Here is a 20,244-nt window from a genome sequence, read left to right as displayed (position 1 = left end):
TATATTATTAAATGTGGACAAGTCTGTGTTAGCTCGAGTTTAACAGTCAGCGTAACACCTTAATGTGGGGAATTCTTGCCCTCATTCACTTTCTTGCCCTCATTCACTTTCTTGCCCTCATTCACTTTCTTGCCCTCATTCACTTTCTTGCCCTCATTCACTTTCACGCCCCTTTTTATTTGACATCAACAGCTGTTTTAAAATCCACCATTTGCTCTTGAGGACTGTACACAGTGTGTGAGTAGCGATACAGGATGTGTGGGAGATTGGGGGAAGGAACATGTTTGGGTGATGTTGGTGCCAACTAGCCACGAAACGACACGACCAGCTATCCTTAGTAGCCACACACGCAGATGACCAGCAACATGAATTCGACTGGGACAACACTACTATTATCGTAGTGTTCCTTCTTTCTGAAGAAGGGCTTATGCCCGAAACGTCGATTCTCCTGTTCCTTGGATGCTGCCTGACCTGCGCTTTTCCAGCAACACATTTTCAGCTCTGATCTCCAGCATCTGCAGCCCTCACTTTCTTCTATTGTAGGACAAGCCAAACAGAGAACAGCCAGGGAATTCCTAGAGGCATGGCACTCATCCACAGATTCGATCAACATCGATCTGGACCCAATATACCGGCCACTGCAACGGACAGCTGGAACTGACAACCGGAAGCGGCAGATTCAAACCACTACAAATGCCGAAGGAAAGATCACAGAAGCACTTCACAGGAGGCTCCCAAGCACTGAGGATGTCACCTAGACAGGGGACGAAACGTCTGCAACACAAATTCCCAGGTCGGCGAACAGAACCACGACAACGAGCACCCGAGCTACAAATCTTCTCTCAAACTTTGAATGTTTAGGTGATATGCAGTGGCTGAGAGGTGAGGTTCTGAGGGCCTGTTAAGCAGTGAGAATACCCCTCTCTGCCCCCAGGCTCACAATTGCTCCAGAGGTCCTGGAGGACTGGAGAATTGCTGATGTCCCCTTAAGGGTAGCAGGGATAATCCAGGTAATTATAGCCCTGTGAGCCTGATGTCAGTGGTAGGGAAGCTGCTGGAGAAGATACTGAGGGATAGGATCTACTTACATTTGGAAGAAAATGGGCTTATCAGTGATAGGCAGCATGGTTTTGTGCAGGGAAGGCCATGTCTTCCCAACGTAATAGAATTCTCTGAGAAAGTGACAAAGTTGATTGAGGGAAGGGCTGTAGATGTCTCATACATGGACTTCAGGTAAGGTGTTGATAAGGTTCCCCATGGTAGGCTGATGGAGAAAGTGAAGTCGCATGGGGGTCTAGGGTGTTCTAGTAAGACAGATAGAGAACTGACTGAGCAACAGAAGACTGTAGTAGTGGAAGGAAGCTTCTCAAAATGGAGACTTGTGACCAATGGCGTCCCACCGGGATCGGTGCTGGGGCCACTGTTATCTGTGATATATGCAAATGATCTGGAGGAAAGTATAGGTGGTATGATTAGCAAGTTTACAGATGACACTAAGATTGGAGTGGCAGATAGTGAGGGGGATTGTCAGAATACAGCAGAATATAGATAGATTGGAGAGTTGGGCAGAGAAATGGCAGATGGAGTTCAATCTGGACAAATGGGAGATGATGGATTTTGGAAGATCCAATTCAAGAGCAATCTATACAGTAAATGGAAAAGCCCTGGGGAAAATTGATGTACAGAGAGATCTGGATGTTCAGATCCACTGTTCCCTGAAGGTGGCAATGCTGGTCAATAGAGTGGTCAAGAAGGCATATGAAATCCTTTCCTTCACTAGATGGGGTGCTGAGTATGAGAGTTAGCAGGTCATGTTACAGTTGTATAGGACTTTGGTTCGGCTGCATTTAGAATACTGTGTATGGTTCTGGTTGCCACATTTACCAAAAGGATGTGGACACATTTTCTTTTTTGGAGACGGTGCAGAGGAGGTTTGCCGGGATGTTGCCTTATATGGAGGGTGCTCACCATGAGAAGTTGAGTAGATTTAGGTTTATTTTCATCGGCAAGAAGGCGGTTGGGGGGGGGGCTGATTTGAAGCCAACAAAACCATGAGAGGTGTAGACAGATGCATAGCAAGAAACTTGTCCCCACCCCCCCAGAGTGGAGGACTCAATTACTAGGGGTCACTATTTCAAGGTGGGGGAGGGGGAAGGTTTAAGGGAGATATGCGTGGAAAGCTCTTTACAGAGCGGGTGGTAGGTGCCTGGAATGCGTTGTCAGTGGAGGTGATAGGGACAGGAATGATCGTGTCATTTAAGATGTATCTCGACAGATAAATGGGCAGGGAGCAGAGGGATACAGATCCTTAGAAAATGGGCAACAGGTTTAGATAGAGGGTCTGGATTGGCACGGCCTTGGCGGGCTGAAGGGCCTGTTCCTGTGCTGGAATGTTCTTTGTTCTTTATATAACCAGTTGCTCAAAGCATTCTCAAAAAATTATAAATCACACAACACTTAAATTCTTGATGTCGCAAGGAATTAAGGGTTACGGGGAGAATGCGGGTAAGTGGCGTTGAAATGCCCATCAGCCCATTCCTGAAGAAGGGCTTATGCCCGAAACGTCGATTCTCCTGCTCCTTGGATGCTGCCTGACCTGCTGCACTTTCCCAGCAACACATTTTCAGCTTTGAAATGCCCATCAGCCATGATTGAATGGCGGAGTGGACTTGATGGGCCGAATGGCCTTCCACTCCTATGTCTTATGGTCTTAACACCAGGTTATAGTCCAACAGGTTTATTTGGAAGCAGTAAATTCTGGAGCGTTGCTCCTTCATCAGGTGGTTGTGGCACTCTGGAAAGCTAGTGCTTCCAAATAAACCTGTTGGACAATAACCTGGTGATTTTTAATTTTGTCCACCCCAGTCCAACACCAGCTCCTCCAAGTCAAAGAAATTATGCATTGATAGAAGTTAAGAAGTCAATCTGTGCTAATAGATATTACAGAAATGTTATTGCAAAGTGACAAGGATTTGAAATACTTTAGGGTGCTTAAATTAGAGATAACTAAAATGAAAATAAAGCATGTTCCCTGATTTTAAAAGAAAAGAGATAAACAATTGAATCTTTGCTGGAGTGCCATGTCACACTTTCTTTCTCTTGCTGCTTTTGAATCAAGCCTCTCCTGAAGTTCTGCCCACCTATACCAAGTTTGTTAAAAGCACTGTCAAATATACACATGATCCCAGGCACTGGGACACACTCGGACTGGTTCCATCTCACTTTTAAGCAGCGTCTGTCCCTTCTGAGGATGGCAGCTGGTGACTAGTGGTGTTCCTCAGAAGTCAGCATTGGGACCATAACTTGTCACTTTATACCTTTTAACGATCTAGATGCAGGAACTGAGGGCATTCTGGCTAAATTTGCAGATGATACAAAGATAGGTAGAGGGACAGGTAGCATTTGAGGAGGCAGGGAGGCTGCAGAAGTATTTGTACAGGTTAGGAAAATGGGCAAGGAAGTGGCAGATGGAGTACAATGTGGGAAAGTGTGAAGTCATGCACTTTGGTCGGAAGAAAAGAGACACGGACCATTTTCTAAATGGAGAGAAAATTCAGAAGTCTGAAGTACAAAGAGACATGGGATTTCTAGTCCAGGATTCTCTCAAGGTAAACTTGCAGGTCGAGTCAGTAGTTAGGAAGACAAATGCAATGATGGCATTTACTTTGAGAGAACTTGAATATAAAGGCTGGGATGTACCTCTGAGGCTCTGGTCAGACCACATTTGGAGTATTGTGCGTAGTTTTGGGCCCCATATCTCAGGAAGGATGTCCTGGCCCTGGAGTGTGTTCAGGCGAGCTTCATGAGAATGGTCCCAGGAAGGAAAAGTTTAACTTATGAGGAACATCTGAAGACTCTGGATCTATACTCGATGGAGTTTAGAAGGATGAGCGAGGATTGAATTGAAACAGAGAATACTGAACAGCCCGGACAGAATGGATGTTGGAAAGATGCTTCCATTGGTAGGAGAGACTAGGACCCAACGTCACAGCCTTTTAGAGTGGCGTTAAGGAGGAATTCCTTCACCAGAGAGTGGTCAATCTGTGGAATTCACTGCCACAGAAGGCTGTGGAGGCCAGGTCATTGAGTATATTTAAGACAGAGATAGGTAGGTTCTTGATTGTCAAGGGGATCAAGGGTTACAGGTAGAAAGCAGGAGAATGGGGTTGAGAAACTTATCAGTCAAGATTAGAGTGGTGCTGGAAAAGCACAGCAGGGCAGGCAGCAGGAGCAGGAAAGTTGACATTTCGGGCAAAAGCCCTTCATCAGGACCTGCTGTGCTTTTCCAGCACCACTCTAATCTTGACTAATCTCCAGCACCTACAGTCTTCGCTTTCGCCTTGAGAAACTTGTCAGCATGATTGAATGGCAGACCAGACTCGATGGGCTGAATGGCCTAATTACTGCTCCTATGGCTTTATAAAATAGTTCCTCCATTTCCATTATGTGCGCCAGTGGTCTACAAAATGAAAAATCCGTAACTCCCACACATTTAAAATCCACACATTTAACCTTCAGCTGATTCGTTATTGGGGTCTGGTTTATGTAACGGTCCAGAGATTTATGTTTGAGGTTCTGCTTTGCAATTTACTCCTCCAACTAGCTCTGTCGGTTTTGTTGATTCCCTCTTGAACCTTGGTAAATGGATGGTCAGCTCTAACTTTGCAAGTTCTTCTGCAGCCATGGGGAGATACTTACACTCTCTGTCAGGAAAGTCCAATCTCAATCTTGCCCTCTTCCCTCCTTTGCCTTCATTCTTTTTCGAATCTAAGCAGAATTACTTTCACATTTAACAAATTGAGTACCCAGTGAAACCTCAGCAGCTGAAAGAATATTAAGAGTCTTTTACTAAATACATTTTTGTAAAGAACTAACGTAATTCTCACTGAAGGCTATAGTAGCAACAGTCACGTATTTCTTTCCTGTGTGGCTGCACAGTATGTAGTTACTGAAGTGACCTCCCAGTTCATGAGGTAAAGCTGAGACTGGAACATCCTGTGTCTTCTCACTGCCATTGGTGCAACTACAGTGAGGCCTGGGGTTTTGGGGTGCACTGTGACGGTGAGGCCTGGGGTTTTTGGGTGCACTGTGATGGTGAGGCCTGGGGTGTTGGGGTGCACTGTGACGGTGAGGCCTGGGGTGTTGGGGTGCACTGACGGTGAGGGCTGGGGTGTTGGGGTGCACTGTGATGGTGAGGCCTGGGGGTGTTGGGGTGCACTGTGACGGTGAGGCCTGGGGGTGTTGGGGTGCACTGTGACGGTGAGGCCTGGGGGTGTTGGGGTGCACTGACGGTGAGGCCTGGGGTGTTGGGGTGCACTGACAGTGAGGCCTGGGGTGTTGGGGTGCACTCTGACGGTGAGGCCTGGGGTGTTGGGGTGCACTCTGACGGTGAGGCCTGGGGTGTTGGGGTGCACTGTGACGGTGAGGCCTGGGGTGTTGGGGTGCACTGTGATGGTGAGGCCTGGGGGTGTTGGGGTGCACTGTGATGGTGAGGCCTGGGGGTGTTGGGGTGCACTGACGGTGAGGCCTGGGGTGTTGGGGTGCACTGACGGTGAGGCCTGGGGTGTTGGGGTGCACTGTGATGGTGAGGCCTGGGGGTGTTGGGGTGCACTGTGATGGTGAGGCCTGGGGGTGTTGGGGTGCACTGTGACGGTGAGGCCTGGGGGTGTTGGGGTGCACTGTGACGGTGAGGCCTGGGGTGTTGGGGTGCACTGTGACGGTGAGGCCTGGGGTGTTGGGGTGCACTGACCGTGAGGCCTGGGGTGTTGGGGTGCACTGACCGTGAGGCCTGGGGTGTTGGGGTGCACTGACCGTGAGGCCTGGGGTTTTGGGGTGCACTGTGATGGTGAGACTCAGTGTTTCTGTTCTTACGGAGAAAATCAGACATTACTGCCATTGTACGTGCATTAAAACGTGGAAATGTGAAATTTGTTGTCAAAGACACTCCAGTCCTCCCCAGGATGTGTTGTAATAGTTCTTGCTGATGTAATACTGAAATTGATGCAGTTTTCTGATCTTAATGTAATTATTCACAATTTCCCACTGGAGACATCAGAATTTGTCATGTTTGCTACATTCAAGAATAGGTAAATATTTAATGGCATGATGACTGCACTGTGTATTGTTTGAGGGGGTCAGTATCATTGTTGTGATCCCATATGGACTTGTGGGCAGGACAGCTTAAGATTCTGAAGGAGTGAGACCTAACATCTGGTTCTGTCATTGATCTGACAGACACAGAGAAGCAATGTAACTAATTGTTAACATATTCCGTCACCTACAGGAGTTTCTTTTAGTTAGACCAGGCAGTAGTTTTGTGACCACACTAGAATAAGCAGACCCTGTGGTTTCTTAAACATAACGATGATGGTAGCAGCAGTGTCCATCATAGCCAGTAATTTGAACAGCACAACAGGTGACTTTTGTCCCAAAACAAGTGACTTTTAAAAACGTGGAACATGATTCTGAGAATGATTGATTGAGTAATGGAGATTTAGTACTTTTTAGGGATGATTTATTGAGATTGACACAACCTCTAACTCCCACCATTTTTATTGAGAAATTTAAACCATTCTGTTTCCGCTAAACCATGTGGCACCCATCAGATTGCTGATCTGAGATGACTAACTGTTGCTTTGAAACAGATTTTCTTGTCTTATTCATCAATACTCTTCCCATCAATGTCTATCCTCAAGTTTCTTTCTGGACTGCTCCTTTTGAGGGTCTCTTTCATAGAGCTTGGAGTTTGTGAAAGTGCTCATCTGTGGCTCAGTCATTTACGGACTTGATCAGCTGGTCATGGGAACATTGATTCTGAAGTTCCAATTCTATTGGTTTAGATTTCATCATCCTTCCTTCTGTGATCATCTGTCTGCTCTTGATCAGTTTGCTGCAATCAACTGTTGTATTTCAATTCAAATTGTGATATTTACTCATCCTTCAAAGTATAAAATCCAGAGCAGTGTGACAGATGGGTGGGGGTTTTACATTGTCCACGAGATTTATTGAGGGTCAGAATGCCTTAGTGGTAATGTCACTGTCCTAACAGTCCTGATAGATCAAGTTAATGCTCTTGGCATGTCGGTTCAATTCCCACCAACACAGCTTCTGGGAAATTTATTTGCGTCAGTCTTCGCAATGGAAAACACCAGTAACATTCCAGAACTTCAGTAGAGCCAGGGGGCAGAGGTGAGTATAATGGCCACCACTAAGGAGAAGGTTAGGGGAAGCTGAAGGTGGATAACCATCTGGACCAGATGGACTACACCCCAGGGATCGAAAGGAGATATCTGAGAAAATAGTGGAGACATTGTGGTGGTCTTTCAGGAATCACTGGAGTCAGGAAGGGTCCTACAGGATGGAAAATGGCTAATATGACCTGTTTAAGAAGGGAGGGAGGCAGAAGACAAGAGGTCAGTTAGCCTGACCTCCGTCGTTGGTAAGACTTAATGTCTATTATTAAGGATGAGATTGTGGAGCATTTGGAACTGCATGATATAATAGGACTAAGTTAGCTTTCTCAAGAAGAGGTCACGCCTGACAAATCTGTTAGAATTCTTTGAGGAGGTGATGAACAAGTTAGATAAATGAGAGCCAGTGCATGTGAATATCTGGATTTCCAGAAGGCCTTTGACAAGGTACTGCACAGGAAGCTGCTAAATAAGATAAGAGACCATGGTGTTAGGGACAAGGTACTGGCATGGACAGAGGATTGGCTGACTGGCAGAAGGCAGAGAGTGGGGATAAAGGGGTCTTTATCAAGATGGCAGCCAGTGACTAGTGAAGTTGGTATCACAACTATCCACATTATACATGAATGATCTGGGTGAGAGAACGGAGGGAATTGTTGCTAAGTTTGCAGTTGACAAAGGTAGGTGGAGGTTGAGGAAGTAGGGAGGTTGCAGAAGGACTTGGTTAGGCTAGGAAAGTGGGTAAAGAAATTGCAGGTGGAATACAATGTGGGAAAGTGAGGTGTTGCACTTTGGTCAGAAGAATAGGTGTGTAAACTATTTTCTAAATGGGGAAAGGCTTCAGAAGTCTGAAGCAGAAAGGGACTTGGGAGTACTAGTTCAGGATTCTCTGAAGATTAACATACAGGCTCGGTTGGAGGTTATGAAGGCAAATGCAATGTTAGCATTCATTTCAAGAGGGCTAGAATACAGAATTTAGACTGATTTATTTGTAGACCATGAACTTTCCCTATCCATATTGCCTATAAATATGATTCTGGCCCCAATAGTTTAAATGGTGTTGGCATTGTGTGATTTTCTTATAAGGTGAGATTACATGGGAACCAAACTATGGCATTTTTAAGAGAATTAGCAGTAATTCAATCCCTATCCCCTCACTCTCAAACTAAGAGTGGGCTGTATTTTCACAGGCTTCATTATCTGGGACCATCCTCTATATTATTAAATTTGGAATACCTTATTTTAATAGTTTTACCTCAGTTTTATCCCTGTTACGCGACCTCATGACCCAGGTCATGTTTTAAGTGATGGACCGAATGGCCTGTTTGCACACTGTCTGGGATCTATGATTCTGCCGTGTGGCCGCAATGACCATGAAGCCACTGCCAATTTTCCAAGGAAATCCCATCTGGTTAACTAATGTCCTCTGGGGAAGGAAGCAGTTGCCTTTACCTGGTCTGACCTACTTGTGACTTCAGACCCACAGCAATGTGGTTGTCTGCCACTGAGCTGCACAATGTCCACATCCTGTGAATGAATAAAGAAAAATCTGCATCTAGCCTTCTCTCCTTTAATGTTCCTTGACCTTGTTTTAAAAAAGAAAAACATTATACGATAAAGTACAAAGGTAGAAGAACAATGTAATCATAATTGCAACTATTTCTTATTGTCATGTATATAATTGTATAATTCCATCTCCAAAGAACTCTAAGGAATATATTGTAATAAACATACCGTTTTAATTCAGCCTTTTCACTCAGTCATTGTCTGTTAAGGGGCACATTGCCAAGATATAAGATCTAACATCACACGACAGGAGGTTACAGTCCAGCAGGTTTATTTAAAATGAGAAGCTTTTGGAGTGTGGCTGCTACTGAGAGAGATTACATAAGGCATAGAGTTTATAGTAAAAGATCATTTGCATAAGTTGTATGACCCTTTGTATTGAACAAACTTAAATGATTATTAAGTTTTTGATCAGTTAAATAGAGGTGCAGGTTTAAATTAATTAATGTGTGAATCCCTGCCACAAGATAATTTCTGATTTTATCAGAATCAAGGTGACTCCTCAGGTTAGACAATGCATTTTAGGTGTTGGGCCTGAAGAAGGGTTATTTCTGACATCTTGATTTCTCTCCCTCCTGATACTGCCTGCCTTGCTGTGTCCCTCTCCCTCCTGATGCTGCCTGCCTTGCTGTGTTCCTCTCCCTCCTGACGCTGCCTGCCTTGCTGTGTTCCCTCTCCCTCCTGACGCTGCCTGCCTTGCTGTGTTCCCTCTCCCTCCTGACGCTGCCTGCCTTGCTGTGTTCCCTCTCCCTCCTGACGCTGCCTGCCTTGCTGTGTTCCCTCTCCCTCCTGACGCTGCCTGCCTTGCTGTGTTCCCTCTCCCTCCTGACGCTGCCTGCCTTGCTGTGTTCCCTCTCCCTCCTGACGCTGCCTGCCTTGCTGTGTTCCCCCACCCTCCTGACGCTGCCTGCCTTGCTGTGTTCCCCCACCCTCCTGACGCTGCCTGCCTTGCTGTGTTCCCCCACCCTCCTGACGCTGCCTGCCTTGCTGTTTTCCAGCTTCCTGCTTGTCTACTTTGGATTCCAGCACCTGCAGGTTTTTTTTTTGACTGCCTCCCTTCCTGGAGTCAGACTGTTTGTTTGTTTTTATTTCCAAAGTAAGAATTTGTAAAATGTTAGATTGACTGGCTGTCTACAGATCATAGATATGGATGCTGTCAGAACGTTCCCTTTGTTTAAAAGGAATGTTGCAAGTGTATTCGGAGGTAACAGACCAAACCCTCCCATTGCTGGAACACTTACCCAATCACCTGCCAATCTGTTCATTAACAGCTGAATAAGGGAACGTATGTCACCAATCACAGAACTCAGCACAATGACCAGAGTTGCTGGCCAATCAGAAGCTGCCAGCCTTGGGTCCTATATCCAGCTGGTTGAGTTGCCTTCCTCAGGAGACCTGTTGGTGGCTGGGAAGGTATATTGTTGTTTTGTTGCATGTGAATAGGGTCAATGAGATTGGAAACAAGGGTAGGATGGTGGCTTTCAGAGTTCATACGATTACCCTTCACCTCTGGCTCAGATCGCCATCAGGTCAGTGCACTTTGGGACCTGGAAGCTGACAAAGTCCTTTTTATATTTTCAGTTGGGTGAATCAGTCCCATTTTTTTTTCACGTGGAGATGCAGCTGATTGGGAAGTTCAGACCCTCAAAGTAGCCAGTAATTGGTCACTTAGGGGACTTGATTACTGGTGAGTGGAGAACCTCCTTACCCAGTACTTGGGGCTCTTGTGTCTCAGTGCTAGTGCCTCTACCTTTGAGCCAGGAAACCCAGGTTCAATCCCACCTGCTCCAAAGGTGTGTCATACCATCTCTGAACAAGGTGATTGGAAAATGTCTGACCCACCATTGAACTGTGATGAGTTCCTCTCCAGGATCAACCTTTGGTGTTATTTCCATTTCTCACCATTTGAAGGGAGAGAAATGTAAATATGACCGTATTGTAAACGGATGAAGCTTAAATGACCTTAGCAAAGAATAACGAGCTTTTCTTTCCTAATGGTTGAAAAACAGCAGGTGTTAGGAGTCTTTTCCAGCACTTTGTATTTATTGTTTGCAGTTGGCAATTTGTAAAAGATAACATTATTGTCTCTTTACTTTGTACAGCCATTGAGTGCTTTATATATCCTGTGTTTGACTTCCTGTGACAGCTGGTGTGTTAACCATAACTCACCTCAAACTGCAGCCAGAGCCAGTGTAAGAGATTCTGTTCTTTCAAAAATGTGCATTACTAAAAGCTGGCATTGTGACCGCTGTATGGAAGTTAGTGTTAGCATGTGACATGTGCCGTGATAGGTTTTACAACATAACGTATAGGAGCAAAAGTCATTCAGCCACTCGAGTCTCCTTCAGCATTCCATGAGATCATGGCTGATCTGCTAACCCTCAACTTCACTTTCCATAACCCTTGATTCCTTTCCTGATTTAAAAACCTCTCTCTCAGCCTTGAATATACTTAAAGCTTTCTTTAGTGAATCTAAAGCATTCTTTCTCACCTCAGATGAGGAGGAATTTCTTCTCAATCTTAAACGTGTGATCCTTTACTCTGAGCTATACCCTCTGATCCTAGACTCTCCCTCCAGGGGACACTACTTTTCCACATCTTCCCTATCGAGTCCTTAAGCCTGTTGGATGTTTCACTGAGATTCTTACACAGCCTTAGTCCTCTGCCTTCAAGACACACTAATGAAACTGCAGCCCAGGCTGTTCCAGTGCCCGATGCTGGGCTAACAGCAGCCCCTGGTATAGGAGCAGGAAACCTGGGAGCTCAGGTCTTTGGCATGAATTTACTTTGCAGCCTTTCTTCAGCTCTCGCTCTCTGGCTCGCTCTCTGGCTCGCTCTCTGGCTCGCTCTCTGGCTCGCTCTCTGGCTCGCTCTCGCTCTCGCTCTCGCTCTCTCTCTCGCTCTCTCTCTCGCTCTCTTCCCCCTCCCCCTCCCCCTCCCCCTCCCCCTCCCCCTCCCCCTCCCCCTCCCCCTCCCCCTCCCCCTCCCCCTCCCCCTCCCCCTCCCCCTCCCCCTCCCCCGTGGAGCTGAAGCCGAGATGGTCCTATTAAACAGCTGAGTAGACACATGGGGCTGAATTGCCTACTCCTGCTCCTTGTTTTCATATACGCCCTCTCCATTTCCCATGGCTCTTCCCCATGCTCATTTACCCATCTCTGATTCCTTATAGCCTGTTACCAAGCCTATACCAATGTACCCATCCCTTTTATATCCCCATGCCATTCTATGCCTATGTACCCATCTTCCATGGCCCCTCAATACCCTCTGTCATTTTTGAGGCTATAAAGGGACATGGAGGTGTTTGGGGGCATGGGGTGGCGAATATCAACTCCCAACCCTACTCATCAACACCTTCCCTGTCTGTATGACTCCCTTTAATAATCATGATAACTGCAGCTCTGGAGGTGTGCTGATAGCGTCTATTGATGGTGTTACTATTGGGGAGAAAAAACACTCCTCCTATAATAATAAAAAAAATCAATCCATTGTTTACATAAAGTATTAAGTGAAATGTTTGAAATCAATTTAATTAAGTACTTAATCCCTTATGTCAACAAATATTTCCACTCAAGAATTGATAGGAACTGTCCATCAACATCTCACTTGATGGAATTCAATGTGAGAATGGTAGTAAGGGAAATTGGTTTTACAGTTTATGGTTTCAAGTGACAGGTACTATGGAATACTGTTTTGTTTTAAAAAAATTCCACACATTTATTTCCTTGAGAACCTTGCCAGTTGCAATACGTTTAAGCACTCATTAGACATGAGCATGTCAGAACAAGATCTAAAACAGACCTTTCATCTCCACCATTGCAGACATCAGGACATTATGATGCTGAATAATTTGTTTATGCTCCTTTTAGGAGGTCAGATTTGTTGGGGGTAGGGTGCACTTGAGGCTGGGAAATTCATAAGTAGGCCTTTCCTTGATGCCCTTCAGAGTTTAACAGCAGGATACCATTTTTAAATTGTGTCCTGAACCACATGAGGCCAGAAGCCAAAGTCTGTAAGAACAAGCCGGTGTAATGTGGGGGGCGATGGTGCTTGGCTTGGTCAAGCAGACAACTCGTGGACCGGGGTGGGGTTGGGATAATTTTATTAGTTCTGAGAAAGGGTCATTCAACCCTAAATGCTAACTCTGATTTCTCTCCACAGGTGTTGCCAGACCTGCTGAGCTTTTGCAGCAATTTCTGCTTTTGTCTCTGATTTACACCATCCGCAGTTCTTTCATTTTAGGTTTTATTAGGTCCCTAGTACTCCTCTTTCCCCATGCCCCCCCCCCCCCCCACTTCTTTAAAAGGTATTTTGTTCATGGATTCAGCCACTTCCAATTGCTGCAGGTAGCTCAAGTTTTCAGTGCCTGCATACTTCAAATTGAACACATCTAAAATAAGTGTCCCTTCATTGTAATGTTTAACATGGTTACCCTGCTCTGCCCTCTGTTTAAACCATAACTCTGTGAAGTTGAGGAAGGTAGATTTTTTTTTTTGTTTCATTATCAACTGGTGATGTCCCTTCACTTCACTGATTACTGAATGTTAAACCAATCCTTAATGGTTAGTCTGCAATACAATATGATGGAGGAACTGGTGTTAATCATTAGCAGCTGAAGTGCACACAGCTCTTCTGTCTGGATAAGGAGCAAAGGAAGAGTTTAGCAGAAATAGTCATCAAAAAGAATGTTTTATTCACAGCATGTATTCTGTTTTAATTACCAAACCTGAAACATTAACTCTGATTTCTCTCCGCAGATGCTGCCAGACCTGCTGAGCTTTCCCAGCAATTTGTTTTTGTTTCTAATTTACAGCATCCGTGGTTCTTTTGTTCTGTTTTATTCTGTTTGCTTTGATCAATGATGAACCTTTTACTGCCTTTCATCCGCACATCAATGTGTGAAATGCTATAAGCAGATGAGATATGAAGTTTATTTTCATTAGGCAACATACCACTTGATTAATTTTATCCTTCCACTGACATCAGTGCATCGATTTAATTCAAGGCTGTTTCTATCAGAGAAACGCAGTGGTACTATTCTCTCCAGTCAGCAAATAACTAACCTTGGAAATTTACTCGTTTTTTGTTTTGATGAATGTTGTTTCTCATTACCAAATTCTTCCAGCAAAATCTTTTAATCAATTTGTTCCCAAATGCCTTTACCAGAGAAGAACCAAAAACATCTCCTATGTAGTAGATCTGGATTTTATTACAACAGTAATATTGAGATTCAAGTGGAACTTATTAGTGCTGAAGCTCAAACTCTCGAACCTTGTGCAGAAATACGCAACTATGGTCAGGGGCTGACCGTCAACCAAGGCTTACATAATAGTTTCACATGCTGAATATCATGTTTTGATTCAAAATATCTAATTTTAGTGACAATTACCACAAGGATTGCCTACTTTTGGAATTGCATGATTTCCTTCCTATTCTCAGTACACATGTTTGGGATAATTTTTAACCCTTCTGCCTAATTGATATAGTTAAAGCCATCATTGTGATGTAGCCATTGAAGTCTTCGTTAACCTATCTGACGTGGGTGACACCCATTTCCCTAAAGGAAGTTTCCTTCCCTAAAAGACATTTGTGAACTAGATGGTGTTTTCTGACAGGTGCCAATAGTTTAATGGTCATCATTGGATGATGAAATAAGAATCATTGGAATTCCACTATTTGCCATGGTGGTCAGGTCCTCCGAACATTACCTGAGTTTCTGGATTAACAGGCCAAAGCTAATACCACTCTGCTGTCACCTCCCCATCCAAATGGAAATGGGGAACATGTGATGAGGGTGGAAGATAAGCAGTAAGCTTAAACAAAGTAGTCAGGGGACACAGCCTTGATGCTGAGCAGCTCAATGCTGCTCCATTTCTACAAAGGAAAGAGTAGTAACAGGTCCCGAAACCAGAATTAAATGACATTTATTTTGCTCTCCTTATGGAGCCTGGAGGAGCTAAAGTGCTCTTATTAAGCCCCACAAAGAACGTCTAGGCCGGTCTTGCTCCTTCTTCCCTCTTGAGAGCTTCTAGCAATGTGTGGATTGTTATTTTTGTTGCCTGTTACTGTGATGTCAGCTAGGGGTCTCATATCCACAAATTTCTATTGACCAGCTAGTTGCCACTACGCAAACTTTTTATTTGGAATGATGATGAGGGTAATCTGTTTTAATTACCAGGTCTTTCTCAGCTAAGGGCAGTGGTGAGAATGGCTCACTGCTTACCTTCTATCCTCATCACCTGTTCCTATTTCCATTTGTATGGGGAGGTGATATCCGAGTGGTATTAGCTCTGGCATGTTAATCCAGAAACTCAGAGAATGTTCTGAGGACCTGGGTTCAAATCCCACCATGGCAAATAGTGGAATTTGAATTCAATAAAATTCCAATGATTCTTATTTGACCATCCAATGATTACCATGAAACCATTGCCACTTGTCAGAAAATCCCATCTGGGTCACGACTGCCTTCCTTACCTAGCCTGGCCTACATGTGACTCCAGACTCGCAGCAATGGGGTTGACTCTTAAATTACTCTCTGGGCAATTAGGGATGGGTAATAAATGCTGGCCTAGCCAGCAACACCCACATTCAAGGAATGATTAATAAAAATTTGCAGCTATAACAGTTTTGTATTCTAATTGAATTTATTAGTTATCCAGGTTTCAATATTTTAAATCCTCAAGATAGCAAAGAATGTTATTCAATCTGTCTTTAGTACTCCTTACTAAAGTGGTGGCCATTGTTTTAAATGACAGAAATGGCCATTCATCTGTTTAGCGAATTTGGTATGAGTCCCAGAGGAAACCTCTTCAAATAAAAGGAAAATATGCTTTGGAGCACCCTTTGCATCATCAGGACAACCCGAAATGCTTCACAAGCAGTGACGTACTATTCAAGTGGAATCTCCGTTGTAACACAGGAATCACAGCTGACAACATTTAGCAAAATACGTGTGTTTTTCCCCCCTTGTGATTGTGTATAAGAGTATCTTTGAAAGTGTGCATTGTTATGAAGCAGGGATTCATAGTAAAATCTTATCTGCTTGCCTCTAAATTGATCCAGAACTAACTCCTAATTAAAAAGAAATTAATCTATTTTTCCAAATCAACCTTTTTCAGAGATGTTAATACACACCTCTGGGGAAGGTGGGACTTGAAGCTGGCCACAAGAGGTCCCCTTCAGAACTTAATTTTAAAGGTTCGAGCCAATTCAAAGGTTCATTATTTTGCCCTCAACATCCCACTTACCCAAAATAATGAATTTAATTTGTTCAATCTTCTTTTCCACAGAAAGAGTGGTGATTTTCATTGGTTTGAATTGGTCCATAGTAAAACAAATAAACTAAAATTTTAACAGTTTCTCACCCCATTTGTTCTTGATATCAGAAAAAACAGTTTTGAAATTTAGTTGTACTGAAGAAAACAATAAGGTGGTGTGGCTGCTTCAGCAGTTTATAAATACATGAAGCATAGATCTGAAAGCTGTAAGAAGTATATTTATGGCACAGGGCTTGTTTTGACCCTGTTGAGTAGCACATAGATAAAATTATTCTACTGAGTAATTTGTAAGACAGGAATTCTACAGTGGTAGACAGCACAGATATATTGGAACTGTTGTTTTGTTATTCCATATGTCTGATCAGTCAAATGAACAGGGTGAACCTTCTACTAAGGAATTTCTCAGGCATGAATGTCCCATTCTCTCTCAACAGGGTGAAGACAATACACCCACAGTATCCCACTGTATGAGAAATGGATCTTTGTGAGGCTGCTGCTCCTTCAAAGTACAAAGCATGTTTTGTGTTGCCTTCTATAATTAATGCAGTCGTGAACAGCAGCTGTAGCAGTTGGCTTGTTCTCATAGTCCTGCGGAATATTCCAGAAAAGAAAAGCTGATGTGCAAGAACAAGAGTTCGTTTTACGTGCCCTGATGCTTCACATAATTGTTTCTGTAGACTGTTTATGCATTTGCATTTTGTAAATGGATATTTATTAAATATTTTATTGGTGTAGAAATTCTTTCATACACTTAACAACTCAACAGTGAAACATATTTCTGAAGTTTTGAGTTTGAAGCTCTTTGCTGCTTAAAATAGTTCAATTTTGCATACTGTGGCTTATAAGCATTAAAAGGAAATTTTCTCTTCAGTGAATGAGTGTAGATTATCTGCATTAATGAACAATACTACAGTGAGTGCCTGCACTTAAAGAATTCAGTCGCAACTCAGTTTATCCTTTATCAAAGAAATTATTTAATTTGGCTATTCCTGATCATGTTAAATTATGAACTGTTATTTTCTAAAAAAGCTTCAATAATTTCTGTGACTTTAAATTGAATATCTATGCAGAGGGTTAGATCAGGTGGACAGTGAGAGCCCTTTTCCTCAGATGGTGAAGGCTAACATAAGGGGACATAGCTTTAAATTGAGGGGTGATGATTTAGGACAGATTTCAGGGGTCGTTTCTTTACTCATAGTAGTAAGGGCATGGAACGGCCTGCCTGCAACTGTAGTAGACTCGCCAACGTTAAGGGAATTTAAATGGACATTGGATTTACATATGGATAATAATGAAACGGTGTAGGTTAGATGGGCGTCAGATTAGTTTCACAGGTCGGTGCGACATCGAGGGCCAAAGGTCCTGTACTGCGTTGTAACATTCTATGTTCTAAATAAATTGCATTTACTTTTTACTAAAGGAAGGTTTGCAGCAATTAGTAAAATTAGTGCAATGTAGATTTTGCTGCAGTTATGAGAAACTGAAACCTGTCTCAACAGCATGGTTTGATATGTCTTTTATTTCAAATCATTCTGCTCCTGAATGATACTCCAATTTAGTTTGTCATAGATGTAACTAGATTTACAGAAACTTTATCTATGTTCATTCAAGCCAATGCTATGAACCGTATTAGAGAGGTAGCAAGCTAAAATAGCACTATAATATATAGTTTCAATAAGCTTTGATTGTGTTTTTAAACTGGTAGACCTTGCTTTACCCTCATTTGGATTTACATTTTGAGACATGTTGAGTGTGTCAAGTTCAATAATTTTTAATGCAATTTCATTCCAAATGATGTTGAGATGAGAGGACATGTTAGTGGAAGAAAATTTGAATGAATATCTGGAACCTCTAGTGACTTTTTTTTTTGTGCAACCCATCTGTTTTATAATGTGCTGAATCAAACTTTTGAATATTTAATGGGTCCACAAAACAGGCTATGTTTTTTCTCAATTCTTTGTATTTCCTGTTTAATGCATCCTTTGTCTAAATGCTACTTTATTTTCATTTCTTTCCTTTTTCCCATTTTTCCCTTTTGGCTGTCTAAGCCACAAACTGTTGATCTTGTTGATAGCACCACTGTAGATGGTTCAAACCTACAATCTAAACTATTAGTTGAAATCCTGAGCAAATTGCTGGAGACTGCTAAATTCAGCTGAAATACTCATTTATTTTGATTTATTATCTGGAAATCTTTGACAAATTACTTTTCAAAATATTCTGTACATGATAACGTTTCAAGTTGCTGCAAACTACAGGCTAGATGTTTAATTGAATATTCCATTTTAATGAAAGATCTGCATGGTACTTCTTTCATAGTTGATTGGTGAAGTGCAATTAGTGAAACAATAATAATTTAATGTTTAGCTGATCATGTGCCATAATTTTCAAAATTGAACTCTATAGATTGTGAAGGCATCAATTTTACACATTTGAGCAGGTAAGATGGTAACATTTTGTTTATGCTCCTGGTACTGATTATTCTACAAACAGTGATGTGTCAGAATTTGAACATTTTCCTATCCATTGCATTGTTTTTCTATTCATATACAAGTACAAACAGAACTTACATCAATTTTACAGACATTATTTAAATATTTGGAGTATCTGTAGATGGAAGCATCTTTTTTTAATTGAGTAACTTAATTTACTAAACTTTCTAGGAGCTTTCTTAATTCCTCATCACAAGTATCTGCCAGGATACTAAGCTAGAACCATAGAGTAATAAACTTATGGCCTTACTAAAGGTGGTGATGAAGCATTTGACAACTTTGTGTATCAGTGGAGCTGTGAGCATAAGGACTGATGTCAAAATCACATCTTCCTTGTTATGTCTAAATCAATTCAAACAAATCTTTAGGTTTCAATTCTTGATTCTGTGTGAAAAGAAAATATTGATAGTTTAATTATCTTATAGAATTGATGTCCCTGATTTTCTGTATTGAAAGTGCAAATTTTTGTACTGCATTAAGATAAACAGTAAGGACAATATCCAAAGCTAACCTTCACAAGTATTTCCAAGATTGTAAAATGATTGTCCTTAGTGAGAACACATTAAACATTTCCTATCTCTCCAAGTTATGACCAGAAATCCTTTATAGTCAAAAACCCAGTGCTATAATTGAGTTTTTGGCAAATTATTTTAGCGTTGCATTGTTAAGTACTCAGATAACTCTCCTTTTCAATAACTTGTCGCACAAATCTCATTCACATAAAGATGTTACTGCATTGGATCCCACATAGCAGCTGAGCTAAGATTATCAATTGAGAGTTTGTTACTTTTATAATAGCTGTTTAAAAAAATTGATCTCCATATTAGTACAATAATGTCAGTATAGTCTTTTTTTTAAAGCTTTCATTTGTGAATGTTATCTATGCCGTGACTATGTGTACAGCAAAATTTTCATCTCAATAATATGTTGGTGTTTAAAATATGAGCAACTATGGCCAAATCTCAGGAAGCATGCCCTTGACCCAGCCAGTAAAGCCCATGTCCCTGAATTAATGGAAATCTTCCTGTAGCCTTGTAGGCCTTCAATATCGATACATATTGGATGTAGGTTTGCTCGCTGAGCTGAAAGGTTCATTTCCAGAAGTTTCATTACCTTACTAGGTTACATCTTCAGTGGACCTCATGCAAAGCAATGCTGAAAATTCCTGCTTTCTAATTATATGTTTGGGTTTCTTTGGGTTGGTGATGTGATTTCCTGTGGTGAAGTCACTTCCTGTTCCTTTTTTTTTTAGGGGGTGGTAGATGGGGTCTAACTTGATGTGTTTGTTGATAGAGTTCCAGTTGGAATGCCATGCTTCTAGGAATTCTCATGCGTGTCTTTGTTTGGATTGTCCTAGGATGGATGTGTTGTCTCAGTCAAAGTGGTGTCCTTTCTCATCCGTATGTGAGGATACTAGTGAGAGAGGGTCATGTCTTTCATGGGTAGAACATAGAACATAGAAGAATACAGCGCAGTACAGGCCCTTGAGCCCTCGATGTTGCGCCGATCCAAGCCCACCTAAACTACACTAACCCACTATACTCCATATACCTATCCAATGCCCTCTTAAATGCCCATAAAGAGGGAGAGTCCACCACTGTTACTGGCAGGGCATTCCATGAACTAACAACTCGCTGAGTGAAGAACCTACCCCTAACATCAGTCCTATATCTACCCCCCCTTAATTTAAAGCTATGCCCCCTTGTAATACCCGACTCAATA

At 42.6% G+C, this 20,244-nt stretch overlaps 1 protein-coding gene across 4 annotated transcripts in view; it reads left to right on the top strand.

Moving 5' to 3' along the window:
• Positions 1 to 18,026, top strand: part of ca8 (carbonic anhydrase 8 (inactive)) — a 68,097-nt gene extending 50,071 nt beyond the window's left edge. For all 4 annotated transcript variants that reach the window (XM_043689316.2, XM_087985909.1, XM_087985907.1 and 1 more), the window contains one exon: positions 16,465 to 18,026. Coding sequence is in view for 1 of the 4 variants with exons in the window: in XM_087985909.1 (XP_087842035.1) it covers positions 16,465 to 16,518 (54 nt within the window). In the remaining 3 variants the exon portion in view is untranslated. The remainder of the gene's footprint in view (positions 1 to 16,464) is intronic.
• Positions 18,027 to 20,244: the final 2,218 nt, after the last annotated feature.

This window comes from Chiloscyllium plagiosum, unplaced genomic scaffold (assembly GCF_037043375.1).
Source record: "Chiloscyllium plagiosum isolate Xiang-an unplaced genomic scaffold, Cpla_swu_hap1 HiC_scaffold_4, whole genome shotgun sequence".
Lineage (NCBI taxonomy): Eukaryota > Metazoa > Chordata > Chondrichthyes > Orectolobiformes > Hemiscylliidae > Chiloscyllium > Chiloscyllium plagiosum.
This window is presented reverse-complemented; position numbering and strand designations above follow the sequence as displayed.